This window comes from Muscardinus avellanarius (assembly GCF_963383645.1).
Source record: "Muscardinus avellanarius genome assembly, chromosome: 15".
Lineage (NCBI taxonomy): Eukaryota > Metazoa > Chordata > Mammalia > Rodentia > Gliridae > Muscardinus > Muscardinus avellanarius.
The window spans coordinates 56,594,548-56,617,812 of NC_137801.1; the positions used below are offsets into that span (position 1 = coordinate 56,594,548).

Genomic DNA, 23,265 nt, shown 5'->3' on the forward strand with positions numbered 1-23,265 from the left:
AAAAAAAAAAAAAAAAAATCCCAAAAGGTAATAAATATAAAAAGCTAAAATTTGCCAAGCGTGGTGGCACACATTTCTAATCCCAGTACTTGGGAGGCTGAAACAGGAGGATCGCATAGGTTCGAGGCAGTCTCAGCTATTTAGTGAGGTTCTCAGAAACTTAGACCCTGTTTCTAAATAAAATATAAAATAGGTCTGGGAGTATAACTTAGAGGTAGAAAGCCCCTAGGTTCCACACCCAGTACAGAAAGAAAGAACCAAAGAACGAAAGAACAAAAGAACAAAAGAAAGAAAGACAAAGAAAGAAAGCGAGAGAGAGAAAGAAAGAAACAAACAAACAAACAGAGAGAGAGAGAGAGAAGATAAAACAAGATTTGTGAAGCAGGGTATGGTGGTACCACAGCTACTAGTAGGGAGATGCTGTCTCAAGAAAATAATAAAAGGAATGAGTTGTCGCTCAGTGGATGTCGCTTGCCTAGAATGTGCAAGACCTTGGGATCAATTGCCTGTACCCCAAGAAAACAAACAAGAAAAAGATTTTTAAAAATGAAATCCAATATAGTTACCTCACTATCATCCACTGCCACTTTTCCTGAGGGCGGTTTAAATGATGCAAGCATTTCTAGTAAGTCAAAAAGAGTAGTTAAATGAGGTTCCTGTAAAAGCAAAAGCATTGGAATGTTGTCCTTCTGAGGGGGTGGCAGGCAAGATGCAGGGAGCTGAACACCTTCCCCTTTCCGTTCCCTCCGTGGTGCACCCAAAGAAACAAAAACCATCTAAATAAAAAAAAGGAGAGATAGCATTAAACAAATAAATAATATATATTAAATTTTGACTTAACAAAACATTCTTAAGTATAAAGTAATTCTACTCACAATTTTAATAAAATAAGAACCATTTTTAAACTAAACCTTCAACTACTGACTTTAACATGATAGATAATTAAAACACAAACCATAATTTATATATGCACCTGCATATCCTTAAAACCAAGCTCATGGAGTGCCTTTTCATCATAATCTGTGGTTAGCTCATGTCCAGATGAAATCATCCTGACAGGTCCCATGAGGCCTCCTTAAAAACAGCAGAAGCGAGAAATAAAACTTTTATGAAAGTTGACTCATTTTCTGACCAAAAACACACAGGTATAATAATTCTATTCTGTGGCAACAAATTGAGCCATGTTGAGATGAGTTCTTTACATGCTTTCAGCATTTTTTGTTATCTGAGGTTAGCCATAGCCAGTAAAAGTTAAACAAGGCTTTTCTTTTAGCACCATTCTAAGATCAATTTTTATTCCCTTAAAAACATAAAAAAGTCATATATCAAATGATAGTATGGAAAATTTACTGCATTTCCTTCAGCAACACACACAAAGGCAACAGATTCCTTAACGCTTTAATTTCAAAAGAAACTAGAATGAACTTAAAACAACTGAGTTCTCTCTCCCCATTATTACACACCCAAACAAAACAAACACTATGAAAATGAATACAAAACCAAAAAATCCTCAGCTAGGCATACTTTCACATGCTTGTAATCACAGTATATAGGAGTTCCTAGGTTCACAACTAGCCTCAGCAACTTAATAAAAATAAAACGGGACTCAGGATGTATCCCAGAGATAGAGGATGTATCCCAGAGATAGAAAGTCTCTGGCTTCAACCCCCAGTTCCACAAAAAGGAGGGGCAAAAACTAAGACATGCCTGGTCAAGAATTCAAAGCCTTGCCGGGCATGGTGGTGCACGCTTGTAAATTCAGTGCTTGGGAGGCTGAGATAGTAGGATCACACAGGTTCGAAGCCAACCTCAGCTACTTAATGAGGCTCTTAGCAACTTAGATCTTGTTTCCAAATAAAGTATAAAATAGGTCTGGGAGTATAGCCCAAAAGTAGAAAAGCCCCTGGATTCCACCCCAAGACACACACACACACACACACACACACACACACACACACACCACACACACCAGCCTTCATCCCTCATTTTCTTCAAATTTCTCAATAGAGGTGATTCCTCCCAATGACTCAAACTAGAGCCTCATTTCACTAGTAACCCTTTAATCTGTTTACACCTGACACTATATATTTGTTTCTCCAAAAACAAACAACCCTCCATTTTTGCCAAGAGCAAAGAGTTCTTGTTCTTTTTACTTTATTTTTACTTTTTATTGTTTTGTGATACTCAGAATGGGCTCCAGAGGCATTCTATCTCTAGGCTTCACCCCCAGCCCTATTTTTTATTCTTTTTTTTTTTTGGGGGGGGGGGTCCACTGGGGTTCCTATACTCCCAGACCTATTTTTTTGTATATTTTTTGAAACAGGGTCTCTTAAGCCAGCGTGGCTGACTTTGAACCTGCGTGATCCTCCTGTCTCCGCCTCCCAAGTGCGGGGATTACAAGCGTGCGCCACCACGCCCAGCCTTCTATTTTAAAACAGGTCTCACTGAGTTGCAAAGGGCCTAAGTAGATGAAGCTGTCTACAAACCACTATCCTCCTGTCTCAGCCTCCCAAATGCTGAGATTACAAGCATGCACCAACATGCCCAGCTTTCTTTAAATATAAGCAGGTGTGGTGGCGCACACGTGTTATCCCAGCCTTCAAGAGGCTGAGACTGGAGGATTGCAGTTCAGAGACAGCCTCAGCTACGCAGTGAGGCCCTCCACAACTTAGTGAAACCCAGTTTTAAAGTAAACAATAAAAAATAGGGCAGGGGGTATAGCTCAGAGGTCAAATGCCCCCAGGTTCCATCTCCACACCCACACCCACACCAATATATATATCCCCTGTACAGGGATTACTAGCATGTGCCACACTACACTTGCTTCTTTATAATTACATAGTATTCCATATACTAAAACAAAGAAAAATTCCTGGACACTCCCAACTGATTCATAATATTCAATCATTTTCTTTTTTGAGGGGCTGAGGATTGAACTCAGGGACATTCTACCTCTGAGCAACACCTCCAGTCCTACTTTATATTTTATTTTGAAACAGGGTCTCATACATTGAGGAGGGCCTAAGTAGCTGAGGCTATCCATAAACCTGTGTTCCTCTTGTCTCAGCCTCCCAACTACTGTGATTATAGAAGTGTGCTACCATGCCTGACTTCAATTTTATCTATCTATATCTATTTTTAAACACATACACACACACACACACACACACACACACACACACACACACACATATAATTTTTTTTTGGCAATACTGGGGATGGAACACAGGGGCATTCTATCTCTGAGCTATGCCCCCAGCCCTTTTTTTTTTTTAATTCTTTATTTTAAAACAAGGTCTTACCGAGTTGCAAAGGGCCTAAGTAGTAGCTGAGGTTCTCTGCAAAACGCACTCCTCCTGTCTCAGCCTCCCAAACACTGGGATTACAAGCATGTGCCACCATGCCTGGGTGTGTGTGTGTGTGTGTGTGTGTGTGTGTGTGTGTGTGTGTGTGTGTGTGTGTGTGTGTGTAGAGAGAGTACACATGTGAAAAGAGAGTGAGAAAGTGAGAGTGAGTGTGTGTGTATATATATATATTTTATATGCATATGTGTATGTATATTTTGCAGCCCCGTGGGCATTCTACCTCCAAACTACACCCCCAGAATTTTTTTTTTTTTACTCTTTATTTTGAAACAGGGTCTAAGTTGCCTAGAGACTCACTTAGTAGCTGAGAATGCCTGTGAACTCATCTCAGCCTCCCAAGTACTAGGATTACAAGAATGTGCTACTACGCCCAGCTTCTTAATACATTTTCAACATATCCTAAATACAAAAGGGAAACAGAATTTTTCTTTTCTCTGCCAGACATCGTGGCACACACTTGTAATCCCCAGTAGTTGGGAGGCTGAGACAGGAAGATCACAGGTTTGTAGACACCCTCAGATCCTTAATGAGACCCTCTGCAACTTAGTAAAACCCTCTTTTTCTTTTTCCTGGTACTGAGGATTGGATCCAGGGGCATTCTGCCTCTACCCTAAACCCCAGCCCTGTTTTATTCTTTATTTTGAAACAGGGCCTAAGTAGCTGAGACTGGCCTCCAATCTGCAATCCTACCTCAGTCTCCCAAGTACTGGGATTACAGGTGTGCACTACCACACCGGGTTGTGACACATTGTTTCAAAAATAAATAATAAGAAATAGGGCTGAGGGTATAGTTCAGAGGTAGAATGCCCCTATTCAATCCCTAGTACCCACCCCCACACAATTTTTATTTTCTCAAATTAATGTCTTATCAGTTCTCCATTCTGTAGTATATCTGTAACAAATCCTTCACCAAAATTATTATACTTTAAGGTATTAATACCACAAAAATTCATCTATTATCTTCCTGTGTTTTCCTTCCAAAATTGCTAATATTGTTTAATTTGCTCATATAGATAACTTCAGATAATTCCATCAATTTCTAAACAAAAATTACACTGAGATATTGTGTGGTACTGGGAACTGAACCCAGGTACATTCTCTTTTAATGGGGAGGAGGGCTGGGGATAAAAGCCAGGGACATTCTACCTCCAAGCTCTACCCTCAGCCCTATTTAGTCTCTTTATTTTAAAACAGAGTCTCAGGCCAGGCATGGTGGCATACACTTGTAATCCCCGAGCTTGGGAGGCAGAGACAGGAGGATCTCGCTGGCTTAAGAGACCCTGTTTCCAAAAAACTATATAAAATAGGTCTGGGAGTGTAGCCCGGAGATAGAAGGGTTTCCGGGAACCCCAGTATCACCAAACAAACAAACAAACAAACAAACAGGGTCTCATTGAGTTTCAAAGGACCTCGCTAAGTAGTAGCTGAGGCTCTCTGTGAACCTCCATCTTCCTGTCTCAGCCTCCTAAATGCCAGGATTACAAGCATATGCCGCAATCCTCGGCTCTGAACCCAGGTACATTTTACCTCTAACATATAACCACAGTCCTTTTAATTTTTTACTTTGGAACAGTATCGCACTACATTGCTACACACTGGCCTCAAACCTCTGATACTCCTGTCTTAGCCTCAGATGAACTGGTATTACAGGCATGCAACACTAGCTGAAGTAAAATGCATTTTTAAATGAATTTACTTGATATCTCTATAATATTCAATATAAAAACATGCTAAGTATCTCCATTTATTCAACTGTTCATTTATATAATCTCAAAGTTTTAGTTTCATGTATTGCACAATAAACCTCACATAAGATTTCTATGACTTAAATGTTAAAGCACACTTGATATTTTACTTTCCTATTCATATTACCCATTGTTAAAACTGAGTTTTCTTTTCCAAATGTTTTCTTCATATATATATATATTATTCAAACTATATTGCATAATACAAAACTAGAAAATAAATGAACTTCAGTAAAGCAGAGTATTTGCAAAAAAAACCAAACTGCTAGATGGATCAAACCACCATATTAAGCTGTTAAAGATTTAGAATTATTATTTAATGACTATTCTACCTTACTAATATGTCATACTGATCTGTATACTATTAAAATAGAGTATTTGTATTCAGATCTATTATCAAAATAATACAAAGCAGCTGGGCGTAGTGGTGCATGCTTTTAATCCCAGTATTCGGGAGGCTGAGACCCGGAGCATCATGGTTTGCTGACACCCTCAGCTACTTAGTGAGGCCCTCTGCAACTCAGTGAGACCCAGTTTCAAAATAAAGAACAAAAAATAGGGCAGAGGATGTAGCTCGGAGGTCGAATGCCCCTGGGTTTCATCCCCAGACTGAAAAAAAATAATAATAATAATACAAAGCTGATTCATTTCCTATTCTCTTAGATACTCTTTCTAAATATGCAAGCCATTTTTGCAAAAGAGAACTGAGATGGGTAATAGTTTTTTTTAGGACTTTAAACTCTGTTTGATGAGTCACTGCAATCTAAGTATTTGTGTACCTCCAAAATTTCTACGTTGAATCTTAAACACCAAGATTATGGTATTTGAAGGTAGACCCTTTGGAAGGACATTGGGTAATAAGGGCTCTTTTTGTATGAATGAGATTAGTTCTTTTTTTTTGTTGTTGTTGGTGGTACTGGGGTTCCTGGAAGCCCTTCTACCTCCGGGCTACACTCCCAGACCTATTTTTACATTTTTATTTGGAAATAGGGTCTCCTAAGCCAGCACGCGCGGCTGGCTTCGAACCTGCCCGATCCTCCTGTCTCTGCCTCCCAATCGCGGGGATTACAAGCGTGCGCCACCACGCCCGGCGAAATTAGTTCTTTTTTAAGAGGCTTGATTGAGGAGAGAATGGCTGACACTGCTACCATAGAAAAACATAGTCAGAGGGCACTACCTATGAGCAAGTAGGCCATCACTGAAACTGAGTCTGCTTATACCTTGAACTTCCCAGCCTACAGAATTGATAGAAATAAACTTCTGCTGTTTATAAGCTATTTTGTTTGTTATTTTTCTACAGCACTCTGGATGGACTATGACAACACATTTTGATTTTTTTGTTTTTCTGGTACTAGAAATTGAACCCAAGCGCATTTTACTTCTGAGCAACACCACCAGCCCAATTTTATTTTGAAACTGGGTCTCAGTAAGTTGTAGAAAGCTTAAGTTGCTTAAGTTGGCCACGAACCTGTGATCCTCCTGTCTCAGCCTCCCAAGTACTCTCAAGGGATTATAAGCATGCGCTACGATACCTGGCTGACAATATGTTGATTATAATGGTTGACTTAAATTTTATAAAAATTGCAATACCCTTTATCCCTTCCACCTTTTTGCGATATTCTCCCTAAGTTATCCAGGCTAGCCTTGAACCTCTGAACTATCATATCAGCATTTGCCTTCCAAATAGCTGGGATACCAGGCATGAATTGCAATACTTGGTTTCTTCCTACTTTTGAGAAGACATTTTTTAACATAAGAATTGCTTATTCAGAGCCAGGCTCAGTAATGCACACATATAATCTCAGGTACATGGGAGACATGCTGAGGACTATGTAACTTTGTGAGAATATAACTTAAAATAAAAAGGGATAGAAGTTGTAGCTCAGTGGTAGAGTACTTGCCTAGCATGTAAGAGGCCCTGGTTTCAATTCCCGGGACTGCAAAACAAAAAAATTCACAAAAAAATATTTGTTATAAATTTATATTTTAAAGTTCTAGAAAGAATTCTTACCTTTAAAATAATTTTAATGTACCGGGTGTGGTTGCATACACCTGTGATCCCAGCACTTGGGAGGCTGAGACAGGAGGAACACAGGTTCAAAGCTAGCCTAAAAAATTTAGCAAGGCTCTCATGAATGTATCAAGACCTTGTTTCCAAATAAAAATTAAAATAGTGCTGGCGGTGTTATCTTGCAGGGTGTTCTACTACTGAGCACCTCTTCCAAAAATCATGATGTAATTTATGCTAAAAAAAAAAAAAAAAAAAAAGCAAAGGCCAAGCATGGTGGCATACCCTTTTAATCCCAGCATTCAGAAGGTGGAGACCAGATGATCGTGGTTCGGGGACAGCCTCAGCTACTTAGCAAGGCCCGTAGGAACTCAGTAAGACCCTGTTTCAAAAACAAAAAGACTAAACCGGGCGTGGTGGCACACGGCACACACTTGTAATCCCCACTTGAGAGGCTGAGACAGGAGGATCGCACAGGTTCAAAGCCAGCCTCAGCTACTTAGTGAGGCTTTCAGCAATTTAGACCCTGTTTCCAAATAAAAAATATAAAATAGGTCTGGGAATATAGCCTGGAGGTAGAAAGCCTCTGGTTTCTACCTCCAGTACCACCAATAAATAAATAAAAATAAAAAGACTAAAAAACTAAGGCTGGGGGTGTAGCTCAGAAGTACAATGTCCATGGGTTCCATCCCAGGTACTGCCACAAAAAAAAAAAAAAAAAAAAAAAAAAAGGCAAACCAAAAAGAGAAACAAATCAAATACTTATCAAATATTATAAAATTTTAACCTTTTTTTTTTGGCAGTACTAGGGAGTAAAACCCCGGGACATTCTACCTTCAAGCTATAACCCAAACACTATTTCATTTTTTATTTGGAAAAAGGGTCTCACTAAGTTGCATACAGCCTCACTAAGTTGCTGAGGCTGGTTTCAAACCCATGATCCTCCTGTCTCAGCTACCCAAGTACTGGGATCACAAGTTAGTGCCACCATGCCTGGCTAACTTTTTAAAATAGAAACTGATAGAATGAAAAGGTAGAATGAGATCATACCAACAAAGTTTGTAAAATGTAAATAAAATTTTACGAGTCGGGCATGGTGGTGCATGCTTATAATCCCAGCATTTGGGAGGCTGAGACAGGAGGATCACAGTTCACGGAAAGCCTCAAATGCTTAGTGAGGCTTTTTGCAACTCAGTGAGACCCTGTTTCAAAATAAAGAAGAAGGGTGTGGTGGTGCATGCTTGTAATCCCAGTGCATGGGAGGCTGAGACAGGAGGATCACACAGGTTCGAAGCCAGCTTCGGCTACTTAGTGAGGCTCTCAGTAACTGAGACCCTGTTTCCAAAGAAAGTATAAAATAGGTCTGGGAGTATAGCCCAGAGGTAGAAAAGCCCCTGGGTTCCAGCCCCAGTACCACCAAAAAAATAAAATAAAAACAAATAAAGAATAAAAAATAGGGCTGGGGGTTTAGCTTGGAGGTAGAATGCCCCTGCATTCCATCCTCAGTACTCCAAATTAAAAAAAATTAATAAAATAAAATTATAGGGACTAACAAGCCGCTCAAAAAGATAAATCCAAAACCAGAGACAAAAACTCACATTTTATAATATGCTTTATACTGACTTGATAAAAGAGATAGATCAATCTGATGTGTACCCTCCTTTGAGTACAAGAGGGAAAGAGGTAGATGAAAGGAAGGAGAAAGAAGAAAAAGAGAACAAAGAGTCTCTCCATAATCTGTGACACATTAAGAGTCTAGGTACATGTTATTCTAGGTTTAGATAATAAAAGGTAAGGTGAGAAGAAAAAAATTATGAAATACCTGCTTTTCTAAATTTAACAAATGACAAACTCACATATAAAAGAAGCTGAAATGAACTCAAACCACATAAACACAAAGAAAGCCGGGCATGGTGATGCACGCTTATAATACTAGCATTCAGGAATAAAGACCAGAAGATAGCAGTTCGCTGACAGCCTCAGCTACTTAGAGATGCCGTTCACAACTTAGTGAGACCCTGTTTCAAAAATTAAAAAAAGAATGCCGGGCGTGGTGGTGCACGCTTGTAATCTCAGCACTTGGAAGGCTAAGACAGGAGGATCACACAGGTTCAAAGCAAGCCTCATCTACTTAGTGAGGGTCTCAACAACTTAGTGAGACCCAGTTTCCAAATAAAGTAAAAAATAGGTCTGGGAGTGTAAGCCAAGGTAGAAAAGCCCCTAGGTTCCACACCCAGTACCACCAAAAAACAAACAAACAAAAAAAATGATTAAAAAAATTCAGAAAGTTGGACTTACCAGGAAACTCTCCCTTTCTGCTGCTTTGACCAAATTCTTGAAGCTGAGCTTGCTGATTTATTTGTTCTTTCTGTAAATTTTCATACCAATGAGTTACTTCAGCCCTAAGATCTGCAACCTGGTCACTAGGATACATCTCAATAGTCATCTGAAATATGAATGCAACCAATTTAAAAATACAAAACAAAAATACACACCCAGAGATTTGAATTAAGAAATATAATAATGTGGAAATGAAAAGTCTGTAACTACCTTATCAGGAAGACCAGCTGGCTGGCACACAACCCTTAGGGGCAAAGACTGTTTGTCACTCAGTGCTTTCAAATGACTACTAATACCAGTGCCTTCAATTTGCCACTGTCTCAGATGATATGCAAACCTAAAACATGACAAAAATCACACACAGGAAGGATATCATTTTAAAATCAACTTAATGTTACAAACCTTTAAATTTTTTACAAACTGAAAAGATTCTCAAAAGGCACTGGCACATACCAATGTAGAACATTAAAACTCAAGTTTATTTATTTACATGTATTTTTGATGGTACTGGGGATGGAACTCAAGGGTATTCTCCCTCCAAGCTATTCCCCTAGCCCTATTTTATTCCTTGTTTTGAAACAGTCTCTCAAGTTGTGAAGGCTACACAAGTTGCTAAGGCTTGAAAGAAACCTGTGATCCTCTTGTCTCAGCCTCCAAAGTACTGGGATTTCAAGTGTGCACCACCATGCTGTCTATATTTTAAGTTTAGATTCACTGAAGCAAACTGAAATGCACAAATATAGCTACATAATGCTAACAAAATAATCTCCAAGAAAAACTACTAGGAAGACCTATCCAATATGAGCAGTTTATAAAAGGGGGTTAAGGAAAATCAGAGACAGAAGGAATTTAAAAATAAACAAAACAATACAGCAAATGAAATATTAAGCTATCATTCTTACATTAAAAAAAAAAACAGATACAAAAATACTTTTAATAGAGCAGGGCGTAGTGGCGCACGCTTGTACTCCAGGCACTTTCAAGGCTGAGACAGGAGGATCGCAAAAGTTCAAAGCCAGCCTTGGCTACTGAGTGAGGCTCTCAGCAACTTAGTGAGACCCTGTTTCCAAATAAAATATAAAATAGGCCTGGGAGTATAGCCCAGAAGTAGAAAAGCCCCGGGGTTCCACCCCCAGTACCACACACACACAAAAAAAAACTTTTCACAAATAGGAATATTGGAAATATATTATGGTAATTATGTCAACCAGCCTTAAAAAATGAAAGCAATTTCCTGACTGCTAAAATTATAAAGTGAATTAGAAAGTCCAATTTTTTTTTAAAAAGCCATCTAACAAGATACACTAAATACTTAACAATTTTCTAAATTATTTTCAATTGGTGAGAACAGGATCCAAGTACCTGAATTTTGTTTAAAAAAAAAAAAAAGGTCAATATCTAAAATGAATCACTAGTTTTGGAACAGGAGGAGGAAAAGGGAATAAATAAACTTATATCCTGGAAGTGATTCAATGTCTATCAGAGGTTTCCAAACTTATTCGGCTTACCAATCCCTTTTCCAGAAAAATTACTTAGCATCTCCCTGCAAATCTAACTTCTTTCAGCAAGTAAACAAAATAAACTTGTGATAAACTTGTTTTCTTTTCTGTATCTTTATTTCATTCCAGCGGTCCCCAGAAGGTGGTATGACCGACTTTGGGAATCAAGGAGATTCTATAACTAAGCAAATGAATAACCCTAAAATTATGTTTTCTACTGTATAGCTCAGACCAGGGTTTTTCAACCTTAGAACTACTGACAGTTTGAGCACAATGATTTTTTCTTTTCAGCAGGCGATACAAAGGCCATCTTATACACTACAGGATATTCAGCAGCATTCTTCATCTCTACCCACCAGATGCCTGTAGAATCCCCTGCCTCAAGCTGTGATAACTAAATGTCTCCAGACATTACCTACTGTCCCCTGGGAAACAAAAATTCTGCTTGAGAACCACTATTTAATATTATCATCCTATTTTTTTTCTAAGAAAAAAACCCTTGAAGACATTACTATAATTCACTCTCTTAATATAAGGACTACACAAACACAATAACTATTTTCAATCTATAAACATTAGGCAATTTTAAATTATTAGCATTAAACTTGTTAAGGACTTGATACTATATAAAGATACTGGGCAATAATTTGCATGAAAATATCTAGATAAAAATAGTTTACTAGTTACTCACAAAATATTTATATAAATTATTTAAACCAACATTAGCTATAAGCATAAAAACATGAGTACATAGATGTGTACCAAGGAGACTATAAATTTTCATGACAGAACAAAATATACATTTGTGAAGAAAGTTTTGCCTTCAATTCATCACACATAAAAAAGCACTACTAAATCATCAGAAACTAATATATTTTAAAGGTTTTAAAAATAAGTATAATTATAATGTTAAGAATTTGAACCAACAGGACTTATCGAGTTGATACTTTTTTGTAGCATAGATAAAATTTAAAAAAAAAATACATATTATACCAATATGGTCTCTGAAAGAGCAATTACAAATGATTTTCTCTTTCTATATAATATCTTGATGTAGTATCAGATTGCTGTGTGTGTGTGTGTGTGTGTGTGTGTGTTTTGGCGGTACTGGGGATAGAACCAAGAGCCATTCTACCTCCAAGCGACACCTCCAGCCCTATTTTTTATTCTTTATTTTGAAGCAGGGTCTGAGTTGCAAAGGGCCTCACTAAATAGCTGCAGCTGTCCACAAACAGCTAGCCTCCTGTCTCGGCCTCTCAAATGCTGGGATTACAAACGTGCACCACCATGCCTTGCTCAATTATCAAATTTTATAATGAATATATGTTGATATTTTATTAATTTGAATAAGTTAGCACACTAGTTTTATTCTTTAAAGCTGTAAAAGTTATGAATCACTATGAAGGCTCTGTGAGAAAAACTAAAAATTTCCTTAAGTATTAAATGCACAAGAATTTAAGAATTTCTACAAATTGCAATTATAATCAAAATAAGAAATTTTGCTATATTCAAATGTTTCAAAGCATGGAAGCGTGTTTTTTAAGAAATGTGTAGCATATCTTTCTTATTCACTATTTCCTAATAATTTAAGTAAAATATAAATAAATATTAATTGTATGACTATAGTATCAAATAAAGATCTGAAGTTTTAAGTATTAATTTTAACAATTATTAGCTGAGCGAGGTAGTTCACACTTATAATCCCAGTACTTGGGAGGCTGAGACAGGAGGATCACACGTTCGTAGCCAGCCTCAGCTACTTAGGCCCTCTGCAACTCAGTGAGAACCTGTTTCAAAATAATGAATAAAAAAATTGGGCTGGGCAAAATGGGTAAAATGCCCCGGGGGGTTCCATCTCTACTACTGTAAAAAAAAAAAGAAAAAAGAAAAATTTACCACGTTTTTTTTTAAACACAGTTCTTAGTACTTTTACATCTAGTCATAGTTTGATTTTAACAATTTCTTAATTAAAACTATCCACTCACCTTTCATTTCAGTTGATATATTCATAAATGTTAATTTGCTTTATTTCTGTATTACACAGGGTATGTCTAAATTAATTATACAGATATTCATTAACACAGAATTTTTTGGTCATGTTTCCATGGTAAATGGAAATTCAAAATTAAAATACTGTCTCCTAGTCCAGGAAGAAAAAAAAACAGCAAATGAAACAAATGACTCAACTTGATTCAACTATGAAAGATCATCTGATGTTCTTGGTGAGAGTTTTAGTGTAATTTTTTTTCAAGTAGTGGTGTTTCTGCCTTTTAAATCATAATTAATACCTACTTAGAGGTATTAATACTGTCCAGATTTTTGTTCATGAATATTTGCTCAGTCTGATGGTTTTTACAAATCTGCAATATGTTCCAGGAAACTATATTCCCTTTTTAATGGTTAGATGGTACATACTATTAATAAAAATGACTTTTATTACTGATCCTCTAGTTTGGATAAATTATGCTTTTTTACTGGACCTCAACAAAAACTTCAATCTTAAGAATATATTGAGACATATTAGCAGTAAAAAGATTTAAAGTCATTCTAATAATTTAGCCCTAAAAAATTACCTTCTCCTAAATGCTTCCAGATGTGTCTTCAACATAAGCAGTCCTCTTTCTATAACGGTGAGACTCGAGTGTGATTCCTGTTCAAGACTGCTAGAAGCTATCATAAGACTTTCCATGCACTTACTAATAAATTCTTGCTCCTTCTCCAAACCCGTTTTGCCTGAAAGCCAGAAGTTTACATGTTTTAATCTTGCAATTTTATTTAGCTATATTAAGGAAAATAAAATGAATAAATATCTCATATAAAAATTACTTATTAGACAAATTTTCAAATCACTTACCATTAATGTAATAGGAATTAATATACTGAATAGCTGCTCGACTCACATCACCAGATTGTGCTCTTAAAGCAATGCCCCAAAATTGGTCCATACCACATAGCTAAGGAAGAAAAACATGACATCTCTGAATTTTGTTTGTACAATACTGTAACTGTTCAGAAGACTGTTGTATCAAATTTAAAATGATACCAAAGAACTATAATTTTTTAATGTATAAAAAGGCAATTCTTATTATTCAGAGTTACTAAATAATAATAGTAAAAATAATGAGCAACTTTTAAAACTAATCAGAAGCCAGGCGTGGGGGGCGCACACTTGTAATCCCCGAGCTTGGGAGGCGGAGACAGGAGGATCATGCAGGTTCGAAGCCAGCCGTGCTGGCTTAAGAGACCCTGTTTCCAAATAAAAATATAAAATAGGTCTGGGAGTGTAGCCTGGAGGTAGAAGGGTTCCATCCCCAGTACCACCAAAAAAGAAAAGATTATATAGTAGATAAAACTAAAGTCTCTAATATACTACAAAAGGAATAAAACCTACACATACAATAAGTAACACAATGTTTCAATGCTTTCATCCAAATCACAATGATAAAGCTGTAGCTTTCATTTATTCACAAACCATTTAAAAGATTGTACCCAAATTTCTGATTCAATCAATGTCAACTATAAGAAGACAAGTGTTTTGCTAAAATCTATAGAAAAGGTAAAAATAGAAAGCTCTATATGGGCAGGATAAAAAAAGATATCTTTCAAACAGATGACTAAATAGCTCCAGTATTAATATCATTACTTATAAAGAACTATTACGCCTTAGGTTAATCAAATCTACGAGGGTTGTCTAAGGTAAGCAAACTAAAACTTACACTGATGTTTAAGTTGAACCAAAAAATAGTAAAAAATAAGTATAACCACCACTACCACAAAAACAAAAAAACACAAAACAACACAGAAATATTCAAGCAAAAAAAGGAAGAGCAAACCATGCTGGCACAAGCCTCTGTAATCCCAGTACTTAGGAGACTGATACAGGAGGATGGCAAGTTTGAGGACACCATCAACAAGTGGTGAGACTCTCACCAACCTACAGAAACCCTGTTTCAAAATAAATAAAATAAAATTTGGCTAGGGATACAGGTTCGAGGTAGAATGCCCCTGGTTTCAATTCCCAGTACACCAAAAAATAAAAATAAAAACAAAAAACCCAGTAAGGTAGGAGATATCACAAAAGCAACCTGGATACAATTATTATTTACTATACAGATTAACAAAAGTTTAATCAAACCAGTGAAATGTCCAACAAGAAAGACTTTCAAATAAAAATCTGTAATAAGAATCTGAAGGACACTGTATTTAATAAAATCAGCCAGCAAAATAGGAAAATACTACTTTAGTCAAAGACAAGACTAGCAACTCAGGACACTGTGCTATTAAAAAACTGATCATGATACTTCCCTGTGTGAGATGATTTATGAAGATTCTATTGCAGAAAGGAAGTTTCTAAGAGGAAACTGTAGAGTTAAATTGCTCAGAAGGACCCAAAAGCTTAGCTATACCAAATAGCACAAAAATTCTATTTGAGACAAATTAACCTACCATTTCATATAAAATGCATGATTATATTATCTAGAAAATTCTAATATACTGAAAGAACACTCAGATGGTCTCTTTTTTAAAAATCAAAATTAAAGGTTTTCATTAAGCACATATAAGAATTATTTCTGGCAGTGAAAAAAAGCACCCAATTTGCTTTATGTTTTATTTGTTTTTGTGGTCCTACAAACTGAATCCAGGAGAATTCTAACTCTGAGCTATACCCCAGCACCATTTTATTTTTATTTTGAAATAGTGTCTCAACAGGTTGATAAGAGCCTCACTATTTGCTGAGGCTATAAAACCTATGATCCTATTTAAGCCTGTCAAATGCTGAGATTACAGGCACATACCACCACAATTCACTTAAAATATTACCAAAAAAAAAAAAAAAAAGACAAACCTTTTTTTTTTGTGTGTGACACTGGGGATGAAACCCAGGGGCCTTATAACATCAGGCTACACTCTAAGACCTATTTTATATTTTATTTGAAAACAAGATCTTGCTAAGTTGCTGAGAGCCTAAGTAGCTAAGGCTGGCTTCAAACTTACATGATCTTCCTGTCTCAGCCTCCCAAGTACTGTGATTACAAGCATGCACCACCACACTCAGGAAGACAAATCTTTTTAGAACTTAGAATAAGCCAGGCAAAATGACACACGCTTGTAATCCCAGCATTTGGGAGGCTGAGACAGGAGGACTTCAGTTCTTTGATAGCCTCAGCCACTTAGCGAGGCCCTCCACAACTTAGACCCTGTTTCGAAATAAAGAATAAAAAAAAAGGGCTGATGGTGTAGCTCAGAGGTACAATGCCCCTGGGTTCCATCCCTAATGCTGAAAAAAAAAAAAAAAAGAAAAACAAACTTAGAATAAAATTCAACTTCACAGTAAATTCAATCCTTTGTAGAAAGATAATTTGATAATCTACTTTGAGAGAAAAATTCCACAAGTCAGCCTAATAAATTTTAAAACTAATACTCAAGCCATACCTCCGAGTTTGAACCACCATCATAGGCACTGGTAGCCAATCGAGCCAAGTTACAGAGATGCTGAAACAGGTTTAGGCCAGTCATGCTAATCGTTTCAGGTTTCAGCTGGGGCATCTTGAGGAAAAAATGTTAAATCTAGGTTAGTGTGACAATTAAGTTAAGAGATTTTATATTTACAACTTTAATTTTACAGAAAACATTGTAAAATGAAATATCAGTTTGCTGAAACCTATCTGATATGTGTTTATACTTTTAAGTACATAGATCCAAATCACAGAAGGTAAACAAAAACATTTTGTCATCTATAGGATAGCTGTATTATACACATTTATGAGCTATGTAACTACATGTACAGTTTAGGATAAAGTCAGACCATGAAATTTAAGATAATTAAAGTTCTATTAAGTGATTTAGTTTATATATTCTAAAATCATTGATATCACAAAGTAAGAGTTAATAACCTTCATAACAACATCCTAATAGCAAAATAAGCTATTGCTGTATTTTAAACATTACAAAGGAATAGTTCATTTGGAAAAACCACCACCTAAGCCAACTGTGGCATCTAGTGATAAAGAACAAGAATTGAAACATATTTACTACTATAATAATGCTTCTTAAAACACCTTGGCAGGAATCTAAAGTGACTAAAATCACAGCCTTTTAACAAAGGGGGAGAACAAAAGTATCTCTCTCAAAGAAAATGTCTGTGTAATGCTGAAAAATTGGACACTGTTATTAAGAATTTTAAAAGACAAATGCCAAAAATTCCATATTAGCTGGGCATGGTGACGCACACTTATAATCCCCGTGCTTAGGAGCCTGAGACAGGAGGATCACGCAGGTTCGAAGCCAGCCTCAGTTACTTAGTGAGGCTCTCAGCAACCTAGTGAGACCCTGTTTCCAAATAAAATATAAAAATGGGTCTGGGAGTATAGAGTGGAAGTAGAAAGCCTCTGGGTTCCACCCCCAGCACCACCCCCCCCCCCAAAATCCCATATTAGTAATAAGTGTTGCACCAAGTTTTTCTAATTTTGTATGGTAGTACTAGGGATTGAACCCATGAGTACTCTACCTGCAAGTAACATTCCCCCTACCCCCGCCCCCCCCTTTTTTATATAAAACAGACAGGGTCTTGCTAGGTTGATGAGAGTCTCACTATTGAGGCAGTCCGCCAAACTGTATTCCAATTGCCGCAGGCTCCCAAGAACTGGGATTATAAGCATGCACTATCATGCCAGACTTACGTTTGTCTAATTTTCTTTTTTTTTTTCTTGTGGTATTAGGGGTGGAAGCTAGGGGCATACTATCTCTGAGCAACACCCCCAGCCCTATTTTTATTCTTTATTTTGGCCTTGGCCTCCCAAGTACTGGGATTACAAGGGTGCGCCACCATGCCCAGCTATATTTTGTTTTAAAACATTTTATTTTGTCTCAGAAACATACAGGATTCTTATAATTGCCCTATATCTCTGAGGCTGACTTCCAACCTGCAGTGCTCTTCTTTCAGCCTCCTAAATACTAGGATTACATGTGTGCATGACTACCACATCAGCCTCTCTTTTTATTCTGAAAGAGTCTTACTAAGTTTCAGTGAGTCTCACAAAGTTGCTGAGGTTGGTGTCAAACCTGTGGTCCTCCAATCTCAGCCTCCCAAGTACTGGTAATACAGGTATGTACAAACCACGCACAGACTTTTGGACATAGCTTTTTTTTTTTGGTACTGCCCATATAACCCAGGGGCTTTCTACCTCTGGGCTATACTCCCAGACCACTTTTTATATTTTATTTCGAAACAGGGTTTCACTATGTTCCTGAGGCTGGCTTCGAACCTGCAAGATCCTATCTCAGCCTCCCAAGTACTAGGATTACAAGTGTTCGCCACCATGCCGGTGGATATAGCTTTTACAAATTAGACGAACATGAGCCGTGCATGGTGGTGCACACTTGTAACCCCAGCGTTTGGGAGGCTGAGACAGGAGGATCGTGGTTTGTGGAAAGCCTCAGTTACTTAGTGAGGCCCTCTGCAATGTAGTGAGAACCTCTTTCAAAATAATAAAAAATCAGGCAGGGGTGTGTAGCTCAAAAATAGAATGCCCCTGGGTTCAATACTCAGCACAGACACACAAAAAAGGGCCGGGGTATAGCTTGGAGATAAGAGTACTTCTGGGTTCAATCCCAAACAAACAACATAAGGAAGAAAAAAAAGAAAGAGAAAACATTATAGAATTTGTATTTCAAAATATAAAAGGGAGATAGTGAGTAACAATACAAACAATTAAATAGAAAACAAAATTACCTTCTCCAGGAAAAGATGTTTGTAGGTTTCCATTCCCATCGCATGTTGATCTTTACTTCGAACTTGATTTAAAAACCAATGGAGTGCATCATCAAAACACTCAGAATCTTCTACTAAACAATGCCATAAAATGTCCACTTGCTCTAAACTTAACCCTAGGTGAAAAATTATAAATATTACACTTCAATAATTTTGCAAAGCAAACCAACTGAACGTGCACATATATGTATTATATTGTTTTCCCATTTATATATGTCATACTTACCTGTATCATTAATAATTTCTTAGACTTTCCTATTTGAAAAATTTTGCATCATGAACCTGGGCATGGTGGCACATGCTTGTTATTCCAGCACTTGGGAGGCTGAGATAGGAGGATCTCACCGGTTCAAAGCCAGCCTCGGCTACTGAATGAAGCTCTCAGCAACTTCGTGAGACCCTGTTTCCAAATAAAGTCTAAAAAAACAGGTCTGGGAGTATAGTCTGGAGGTAGCCAAGCCCCTGGGGTTCCACCCCCAGTACAACCAAAAAATAAAAAATTTTAAAAATAGCATCATGGTACATATAAAATATTGGTCATAATTCAGTGTATTAAAACATCAATTTAGCCAAGAATATAAAGTAGATAAAGGCACACCTGTGTCTTTGTATTTGTGTATGTGTTTGTGTGTGTGTCTGTATGTGGTGTTACTATAGATTAAAACCAGTGGAACTACTATAGATCAAAACTACTAGAACCTCTGAGCTACATCCCCAGTCCTTGTATTGCTCTTATTAAGTTGCCCAGATTGGTGCACATAAAGTAAAATTGGAATGATCCAAAGAAGATTAGCTTGGCCCCTGGGCAAAGATGACATGCAAATTTGTGGGCCGACCAGCCTGCCTGCCTTTCTTTTTTGCAATACTGGAGAGGAATCCAGAGGCATTCTACATCCAAGCTATATCCCAGCCCTATTTTTTCTTCTTTATTTTGAAACAGAGTCTCACTGAGTTGCAAAGGACCTCACTAGGTAATTGCACCTGACCACGAACCCGGATCTTCCTGTCTCAGCCTCCCAAGTACTGGGAGTACAAGTGTTTGCCACCAAACCAGGCTAGCAGTCCATATTTCAAAAAATAAAAAATATAGCCGGGTGTGGTGGTGCACGTTTGTAATCCCAGCATTCGGGAGGCTGAGACTGGAGGATCACGGTTCACAGACAGCCTCAGCTACTTAGTGAGACCCTCTGCAACTCAGTGAGACCTGGTTTCAAAATAAAGAATATTAATTACTCAGGTGGTGTAGCTCGGAGGTCAAATGCCCCTGGGTTCCATCCCAAGACCCGCAAAAATAAATAAATAAATAAAAATAAAAAATAAATAAATTGCCATGGTTGGCCTTGAACCAATGACTCTGCTGTCTCAGCCTCCTAAGCAGCTAAGATTATAAGCTGACACTGCCACACATGGCTCTGAGAGCATTTTATAAAAATTACTTTATAAAAACATTTCACATAACATGCTTTTAAAGTGTAAATATAATGTATATATAAGTAACCTAAAAACACACAATTAAAGTACTCTCGAAGAGCCAGAAAGTTTAAAAATCATTCTTCCCAAAATATAAATTCATCATTTTATTACAGTAAAAATGAATGAGCAAATCCCAAAAAATGACAAAGTAGCTCTAATTTTTCAAACAGCTAATCTGTAAGTTATTTGTTCTGAGAAAAACTTGTGCTCCTAGAAGCCAACAAATATAAACTACATGCAACTTTTAGAGTTTATTATAATTTAAACACATTAATTTAAAAGGTCAAGATAAATGAAGACAGATTGAGTCTTCAAAATAAAAATAGCCTATATATATATATATATATATATGCTATTTATATATATATATATATATATATATATATATGATCAAAAATGTATAACTGGGGTGAACCACTAATTCAAATTTAATAAGCCATATGTAAGTTTTTCATACTGTTCTAAATTTGATTTTGGGGGAGTGAAAAGGAGGCAAGCTGGGCCAGGAAGAGAAGGCAGGAAAAAAGAGCAGAGCTACTCAGGCACATCCCAGGCCTATCCCCAGCCTACAAACACTTGTGTTCCCATCCCAGGAGGACACTGGCGTGGCACCTAGTGGGATCCAGGAAGCTGAGTGTGGGTGGGCACTCCCCAGCTGGCAGGGAGGATCTCTGAAATCTGACACATCCCTGTGAGAAGACTGAAAAGGCAGGGCATTCAGGCCTGGAAGGGGTCAGCAAGGAGCAACGAACAAAAACTAAGAGCACTCTGCAAAGCAATGAGCAATCTAGGAACCTACATTTCCCTCTTTGCAATTTACTAAGCCCCACTCCCACATCACTACTGTGAACAGAACCCAGGGCGCTCTAACACTAAGCCACATCTCTAGCCCTTTCTATTTTTTATTTTGAGACAGGGTCTCACTAAATTGTTGAGATGGCCTTGAACTTGTGATCATTCTGCCTTAGCCTCCCAAGTACTGGGATTACAGATGTGGTGCCTAAATTGTGCGTGCATGCGTGCGTGCGTGCACTGACTCCAGAGGCATTCTACATCTGAGCTACCCCTGGGCCTTTTCTACTTTTTTCTTTAACTTGTGGTACTAGGGATTGAACCCAGGGGCATTCAACGTGTGTACTATACCCCCAAACTATTTTTTCTTCTTTATTTTGAAACAGGGTCTCAATGACTTATATAGGGCCTCACTAGGTATCTGGAACTATCCGCAAGCATGCGATCTTCCCGTCTAAGCCTCCGAAGTACTGGGATTACAAGAGTGGGCCACAATGCCCAGAGTTTATAATTTTTTTGGGGGGAGGGGGAACAGTCTCTCTACATTGCTGAGGCTGTCCTTGAACCTAAAAGCATCCAGTCTCAACCTCCTAAGAACTAGAATTACAGGTAGGAACCATCAAGCCTAGATAACTTGTTTATTTTAAAATTAAAAACAGCCAGGCTTTGTGGTACATGCTTGTAATTCCAGCATTTGGAAGGCTGAGAAAGGAGGGTGAGGGTTCGAGGAAACCCTCATTACTTAGTGAACCCTTTGCAATTCTGTGAGACCCTGTTTCAAAATAAAAAAGAATAAAAACAGGGCTGAAGGTATAGCTCAGAGGTAGGTGGCCCTGGGTTCCACCCTAGTGCCACCAAAACAAATAAGTTGGCACATGCCTATAATCCCAGTATTTGAGAGGCTGAGACAGGAGGATGGCAGGTTCCAGGACAGTCTCAGCAAGTAGTGAGACTTTCATCACCCTACAAAGATCCTGTTTCAAAATAAAAATAGTCCGAAGCCGGGCATGGTGGCACACGCTTGTAATCCCAGCATTTAGGAGGCTGAGACTGGAGGATCACGGTTCATGGACAGCCTCAGCTACTTGAGGCCCTCCGCAACTTAGTGAGACCTTGTTTCAAAATAAGAATAAAAAACAGGGCAGGGTGGAGTAGCTCGGAGGTAGAATGCCCATGGGTTCCATCCCCAGACCCGTTAAAAAAAAAATTTTTTTTTAATTAAAAATAAATAAATAAAAATAGTCTGAATGATGGCACACACTTGTAATCCCAGTACTTGGGAGGCTAAAACTGGAGGATCTGGATTCATGGCCAGCCTCAGCAACTTAGTGAAGCACTCCTCAACTTAGTGAGATCCTGCTTCAAAACAAAACAAAAAAAAATCGGGCTCCAGTGTAGCTTGGAGGTAGAATGTCCCTGCGTTCAATCCCCAGTGCCACAAATATATATATATATAATGAAAATAGGCCTAGGAGCATAGCTCAGAGGTAGAAGAACCCTACATTCAATATATAGTACCAAAACTAATCAATTAACTAATTTGATTTTTTTTGTGTTACCTAAAACAGAACCCAAAATTCTTGAATGCTAGGCAAGCACTCTACCACTAAGCTACATCCCCATTCCTTTTTAAATTTTACTTTGCGCGAGGTGTCTTGGTGCATGCCCGAAATCCTCCTATTTGGGAGACTAAAAGAGGACTGCAGATTTGAGGATTTCCTCAGCAAATAGTAAGACTCTCATTAATCTAGTGAGACACTATTTCAAAATAAAAATAAAATAAAGCTGGGAGTGTAGATGAAGAGGTATAATACCTCTGGGTTCAATCTTCAGTGCCACATGATAAAAAGAAAAAAATTTTATTTTGAAACAAGTTGCCTAAGATGGCCTCAAACATGCAAGCCTCCTTCCTTCCTGAGCCTCTGAGTAACTGGGATTATCGGCATGTGCCACCACAACCAGCTAGTTGCTGTTCTATGTTTTTGCTGGTATCATAATATTAGTGGCATTTGCTTTAAGTTTGCATGTGAAGAAGAAATTACAGACTAAAAACAAGAAGAGAAGAACATGATGTATCTCTAGCACAGATACAGACTTGAAAGAGTAATGATGACCATTCTCAGGCTAGCAATACACATTCAAACTGACTATATAAACCATACCAAAAAAAAGTGTTTTTCCAACAACTAAGATTTGTCTGGCATGAACAAGAATAATGAAAGATAATACTATCAGAATAATAAAAAGAAGCCGGGCGTGGTGGCGCACGCTT

At 37.7% G+C, this 23,265-nt stretch overlaps 1 protein-coding gene across 1 annotated transcript in view; it reads right to left on the reverse strand.

The window, feature by feature from the left end:
* USP34 (ubiquitin specific peptidase 34) overlaps positions 1-23,265 on the reverse strand; it is a gene marked incomplete at both ends in the record, with an annotated part of 249,862 nt that overhangs the window by 139,043 nt on the left and 87,554 nt on the right. The window contains 8 exons of the mRNA XM_080711495.1: positions 567-776; positions 974-1,074; positions 9,417-9,564; positions 9,669-9,795; positions 13,531-13,690; positions 13,812-13,911; positions 16,391-16,504; positions 18,690-18,844. Of these exons, the coding sequence (XP_080567621.1) occupies positions 567-776; positions 974-1,074; positions 9,417-9,564; positions 9,669-9,795; positions 13,531-13,690; positions 13,812-13,911; positions 16,391-16,504; positions 18,690-18,844 (1,115 nt within the window). The remainder of the gene's footprint in view (positions 1-566; positions 777-973; positions 1,075-9,416; positions 9,565-9,668; positions 9,796-13,530; positions 13,691-13,811; positions 13,912-16,390; positions 16,505-18,689; positions 18,845-23,265) is intronic.